Source organism: Doryrhamphus excisus, linkage group LG14, assembly GCF_037039965.1.
Source record: "Doryrhamphus excisus strain RoL-2023G ecotype Guam linkage group LG14, RoL_Dexc_Guam_v1.1, whole genome shotgun sequence".
Taxonomy (NCBI): domain Eukaryota; kingdom Metazoa; phylum Chordata; class Actinopteri; order Syngnathiformes; family Syngnathidae; genus Doryrhamphus; species Doryrhamphus excisus.
Window position 1 is genome coordinate 5,407,501 of NC_136370.1, and position 6,359 is coordinate 5,413,859.

The 6,359-nt window shown below is 43.8% G+C and overlaps 1 protein-coding gene across 1 annotated transcript in view; it reads right to left on the reverse strand.

Moving 5' to 3' along the window:
- The window catches only part of LOC131140662 (transforming growth factor-beta receptor-associated protein 1), an 11,868-nt gene extending 6,815 nt beyond the window's left edge, over window positions 1–5,053 (reverse strand). Inside the window, exons 1-3 of the mRNA XM_058091295.2 lie at window positions 4,072–5,053; window positions 2,116–2,313; window positions 1,898–2,052 (exon numbers count right to left, since the gene is read on the reverse strand). Of these exons, the coding sequence (XP_057947278.2) occupies window positions 1,898–2,052; window positions 2,116–2,313; window positions 4,072–4,750 (1,032 nt within the window). The 5' untranslated portion in view covers window positions 4,751–5,053. The remainder of the gene's footprint in view (window positions 1–1,897; window positions 2,053–2,115; window positions 2,314–4,071) is intronic.
- Window positions 5,054–6,359: the final 1,306 nt, after the last annotated feature.

The window sequence follows — 6,359 nt, forward strand, 5'->3', positions numbered from 1 at the left end:
TGAATGGTTGTTTGTCTATATGTGCCCTGTGATTGGCTGGCCACCAGTCCAGGGTGTACCCCGCCTCTCGCCCAAAGACAGCTGGGATAGGCTCCAGCACGCCCGTGACCCTCGTGAGGATAAGTGGCATAGAAAATAAATAAATGAATTAATTGAGGTGGAAATACTTATTTAAAGATTTTTTTTACCTTATTAGAACCTTATTAGAACCTTATTAGAACCTTATTAGAACCTTATTAGAACCTTATTAGAACCTTATTAGAACCTTATTAGAACCTTATTAGAACCTTTTAGGGCGGCTTGGCGGTTGAGTGGTTAGCTCGCAGACCTCACAGCAAGGAGACCAGGGTTCAATTCCACCCTTGGCCATCTCTGTGTGGAGTTTGCATGTTCTCCCCGTGCATGCGTGGGTTTTCTCCCGGTACTCCGGTTTCCTCCCACATTCCAAAAACATGCTAGGTTAATTGGCCACTCCAAATTGTCCATAGGTATGAATGTGAGTGTGAATGGTTGTTTGTCTATATGTGCCCTGTGATTGGCTGGCCACCAGTCCAGGGTGTACCCCGCCTCTCGCCTGAAGACAGCTGGAATAGGCTCCAGCAACCCCCTGCGACCCTCGTGAGGATAAGCGGCATAGAAAATAAATAAATGAATTAATTGAGGTGGAAATACTTATTTTAAGATTTTTTTTTACCTTATTAGAACCTTATTAGAACTTTATTAGAACCTTATTAGAACCTTATTAGAAAAAAAAGCGAGACCATGACCCATTGAACACGGCCTTTCCAGGTTGGTCCAATGGGAGGTGCCGTGTTAGAACTTGGAGCTGGTTTTGACTGAGTGGAGAGAGCTAGACTCGATTCGCCAACCTTCTGGATGAACTGCTCTACCTCTTGAGCCACACCCCCCCCACCCAATACCACACAGTGGTGTGGAGTGATAAAGCTATATCCTGAAACTAGTTGGCAGATCTTAAAATAAGCCTAAATCCATCTTAAATGCCAATGTTGAGATAATCAGACTAGATATTAGGATAAAATACACTCATGCCTATGGGCAATTTTGAGTCGCCTATTAACCTAACATGCATATGGTTGTGGAAGTTGGAGGAAACTGAAGTACCCGGAGAAAACATGCTAACCACTCGTTCACCGTGCGGCCCTAAAACTTGGTCATTCTAATGAGGTTCTGACTTTCATTCATTCATTCATTTTCTCAGCTGTCTTCGGGGCGAGAGGCGAGGTACACCCTGGACTGGTGGCCAGCCAATCACAGGGCACATATAGACAAACAACCATTCACACTCACATTCATACCTATGGACAATTTGGAGTGGCCAATTAACCTAGCATGTTTTTGGAATGTGGGAGGAAACCGGAGTACCCGGAGAAAACCCACGCATGCACGGGGAGAACATGCAAACTCCACACAGAGATGGCCGAGGGTGGAATTGAATCCTGGTTTCCTAGCTGTGAGGTCTGCGCGCTAACCACTAGACTGCCGTGCCGCCCCAGGTTCTAACTTTATTTTTCTTATAATATTCCCCTGATTATTCCCGTCCTGCTGTTGTCCTAACATTGTCAATCACATGTGAGCATTACTCTTTTCGTAAAATTGTATGTCGTTAGAGTTTGTGTATTCTTAATGGAGTGCTAAGCATTGCGTTTGTCTTTTAAATGACAGAAACCTCGCAGGGGAAAATGATAACTGTTTGCATCTGAGCCTATCAAATGCAAAAACACTATGAAAGTTTGACCACAAGTATGATTCATGAATAAAATATGTCCATAGAGAATGTGTGCATTGTTCCACATCGACCACAATGGGAACATTGCACAGTGCAATAAAAAAAAGAAGGAATGTCTAACTGATAGCGCTGTTATAAACTCCATTTCACCTTGTGCGAGTCACATGGATGGAAGCTCTGCAGCCCATTGAGCAACGTCAAGGCCTCCTGCATCCTCTCCTGTCCTACCAGCCATTGTATCTGCTCCTGGAAGGGCACCAAGCGCAGCATGAAGACGTCCCTGTCGGTGCACACAAGTGCTCCATCTAAACGGGCGAGAGGTCATCTTGATTATTCGCTGCCATTAGCTTTGATCGTGACTGCTTTACCTGATGTGGATTTCAGGACCTTTGCCCCGCTGAGACTCACGATAGTCTGTTTGAGCTGCTGATCCAAGGCGCTGTAGACACACAGCGCTCCAGACTGAAGGGTCAGGATGTAAGGGAAACACACCGCCACTGCCAGGACTTGATCGGGCCACTGTAGTGGAGGCCGCTGGCATACGCCTGTCTTCATCACAAACATCCCTGAGGCACAGGATAGCTTATTTAGTCTCATAGCCCAATGGATGTACATGCACCCCCTGAAGCGCAGTCTCCAATAGTGGCTGGGGGTGTGGTCCACAGAAGCGAATCACCGCAGGGGTCTGAAATTAGCATTGGTTCAAAACATGGTGGCATACAGCTGCGGCTGTAGGCAACCTTACCAAGATGTGAGCAGCTGCATTTTAAGTGGTGACTAATCAGCATCCAGCAACTTTGTTTAGCTCTGCATGCGCTTTATAATATTGTGATTGTTATGCGTGTTACGCTTACCCCTCTGTTTGCTTACAGTGAACTCGTTATTAATGCTAGCTGAGCGTTTTGCGCCCTACAACATTGGTTCTGTTGCTGCTGTGTTGTGTGATAGGCTTGTAAAAAAATGACTTTTTCATCCACTTTATAACATTTTTAAAGTTAAAATCATTACATACTGTACACTGTACGTGTGTAATTATATATTGTATGCTATATGCAGTATATACAGCAAACTTTTTCTACTGGGCGCAAGCAACATGTTGATATTTTGGAAAGCAACACATGTAGATATGCTAAAAACCTATATAGTATATACAGTATATATATATTTTATTATTATTATTATATTATTTCTTTCCCCATTTTTGGTTCCAAATTTTATAACCTTTTTTTCTTAAATAATCTCTGTAAATTTATTTAATATTTTTGACATTATTCCCAAAATATTATACATTTCCCCAACCCCCCCCCAAAAAATACAACTTTTGTGTTCGCTTCCCGGAATATTAGGACTTTAAAAAGTAATAATAAATTTTTCTTCATATTATTGCTCTTTGCTGCTAAAATGACATGAATTCATTTTCTATACCACTTATCCTCACAAGGGCTAGAATGACATGTTTTCTCATATTACAACTTTATTCTCTTAAAATTGTGGCATTTTTTTCCTCTTCTGTTTTTCTTAATAGTTTGACTTTCTACTCAGAAAATTAAAAAAAATCTTTTCATTTCTGCTGTTGTTAGTGTTTTTAATTTTCCACATTTTTTCAACTATTTATATATTCATATATATTTCCAAATATTTCTTCTTGTACGTAATCATGACTTTTTTTCCAAAAATATTTTGACTTTATTTTTGTAAAATTATAACTTTTTCTTAAACAAATTCTTCTAAAATTATGACTTATATATTTACATATATTTCCAAATATTTCTTCTTGTACGTAATTATGACATTTTTTCCAAAAATATTTTTACTTTATTTTTGTAAAATTAGAACTTTTTCTTAACCAAATTCTTCTCAAATTATGACTTTAGTTGTTTTGTCTGTTTTTCATAATACTGTATTGCGACTTTAAAAATATAACATCTTTTAAAAAAATATTTCAACTTTATTTTCAACAGTATTTTTCCTCATAATATTATGTTATTCTCTCTTTTTCCTGTTCCAACATTCCAACATTTTTTAAAAATATTTTGACTTTATTCTTTCTGATATACATATACACACAAACACACTTTGAAGCTAACCTTACCAATCTAAATATTGTTTTCTTTCTCCATTTCAGCTCAATATTTTTTCCTGCTTGTGGTTACACATTTATGGTGCTTCTAACGAACTACGGTGTCAAACAGAACAGGATGAGTGCACATTAATCACACGTCAAAAAAAATAAAATAACACAACAGCCCTAATATACAATATATGTATATATATACACACACAAGCAAAGGCAGCCAATATGTGTGTCTGCTTTAACGTCTTACCTAAAGATCCAGGCCCATTCAGGAGAAATTCCCCGCATCCCATCGAGGCGACAATGGCTCCCTGCCGACTGTGATTGTGTGGAAAAAGTTCCTCGGTGCCCCCGGTGGCCACATTGCACAGGAGGTACTTGTCACTTGTGGCTACACACAAACAATCACCATCCACCGCCATGCCCACCACTTCCTGGAAGAGGGGGACCTCCTTGACAACGTCCCACCCGTCCACACCGACTGCCAGGATACGGATGGGCCTCTTACGGCTGGAGGAGGCCGCCACCCGTACACGCGGGGGCTGAGATGTGAGTGAGGAGTCACACACCTCAAACGCAGACACGTGTTGGACCCTCCGCCACGCTTGGACGGGCTCCAAGGAGAACATGTTGAGCGCCGTGATGCTGCCATCCCACAGGATCAGCAGGTGGTTGAGAAGCGGTATGGCCCCCATTTGAACCACGGGGCTGCTGGAGCCCAATTTCCTCACCCTACCTTCTCGAGGTGGCCTTGCGTCGTTACATGCCGGAAGAAGCAGTTGCTGCACCGTAGCATCTCTGGTCCCGATGTACACATTTTGCTCAAAGCATTCCAGGCACTGGATGCTGGATTTTCCTTTTTCCTTGAGGCCCACTTGCCTCTCATACACATGAGTTTGTGTAAAGGCCTTAAAAACCATCTGAAGCATGAGAAATATCAATTTATTGTGATATTTCCGTCAAGTAAGACAACCCTACCTCAGTACTGCTGCTCCCTGCTTTCTCCACGCGCTTAAAGTCATTCCACCTCCTCTATCATGTGACAGGAAGCTTGTGTCAGCGTTTTGTTTTGGGTTTTTTTAACGCCTGGGACATTGCACAACTCTTCCAAGCTGCCGAGTACAAGTTAACTACTTGTGTTATTGGGTTGAGGATGAAACGCCATAACAAAGGTGAACGTGAATTCAACGGTTTTGCATCAATGATTGTCTAAAACGTGACTACGTAGCAACAGTATGCTGATAAAACAACAGCTTTTAACCACAACACTACTTGAGAGGACTACTTTCCCATGCATTCAGTAGGCCTGCCACAAATACATATGGACTGCCACAGATGGATTCTTTTTAAAAAGTCTCCACTTTGGCTGGAATTTTGCCTCATGGACAAGAATGGCAATCTTTTTCCTCACGAGGGTCGCGGGGTTGCTGGAGCCTATCCCAGCTGTCTTTGGGCGAGAGGCGGGGTACACCCTGGACTGGTCGCCGGCCAATCACAGGGCACATATAGACAAACAACCATTCACACTCACATTCATACCTATGGACAATTTGGAGTCGCCAATTAACCTAGCATGTTTTTGGAATGTGGGAGGAAACCGGAGTACCCGGAGAAAACCCACCCATGCACGGGGAGAACATGCAAACTCCACACAGAGATGGCCGAGGGTGGAATTGAACCCTGGTCTCCTAGCTGTGAGGTCTGCACAGAATGCCAATTAGACAATGATAAACTATTATAAGATATTTGGGTGCCAAAGACAAGGTTGCCCAAGCGCCCGCCAACCAATACCCATGCCCCCACAGGTGGTGGATCTGCGAGGAGCGGGGATCCCTTGCGGCTTCTTCGGACTGGGCCAGGTCAGGCCCCACAGGTGAAGGCCCGACTACCAGTCGCTCACCTGTGACCCCCAGTATCCCCCCCCCCACTTTCATCCCACGTCCTTTCATAGGGTCTTCTGAATCACTCTTGGTCTGGCCCTTCACCTGGGACCCATTTGCCGTGGGAGACCCTACCAGGGGCATATAGCCCCAGGAGACACAGCAGTCAAACCCCTCCACCATATTAAGGTGGTTCACGGAGGAACCGCTGCTCCTTCAGATCGAGAGGAGCGGATGCCCAGATGCTTCCCTGGTGAGGTGTTCTGGGCATGCCCAGTTGGTAGAAGGTCCCGGGGAAGACCTAGGACCGACTGGAGGGATAATGTCTCACAGCTGGCCTGGAAACATCTTGGTGTCCTCTCAGTGGAACTGGAACTCTGGACTTCCCTACTGAGACTGCTGCCCCTGTGACCCGGACTGGGATAATCAAAAGGTGCTTGTCCTCTTTAGGGTCATGTGTGAGCTGGAGCCTATCCCAGCTGACTTTGGGTAAGAGATGAGGTACACCCTGGACTGGCCACCAGCCAATCACAGCCCACTTCTAGCCAAACAACCATTCACACTCACATGAACAACAATGGATCATTTTGAGTGGCCTGACATGCACATTTTAGAATATGGGCATGCATGTGAACTCCAAACAGACCCACAAGAAAAC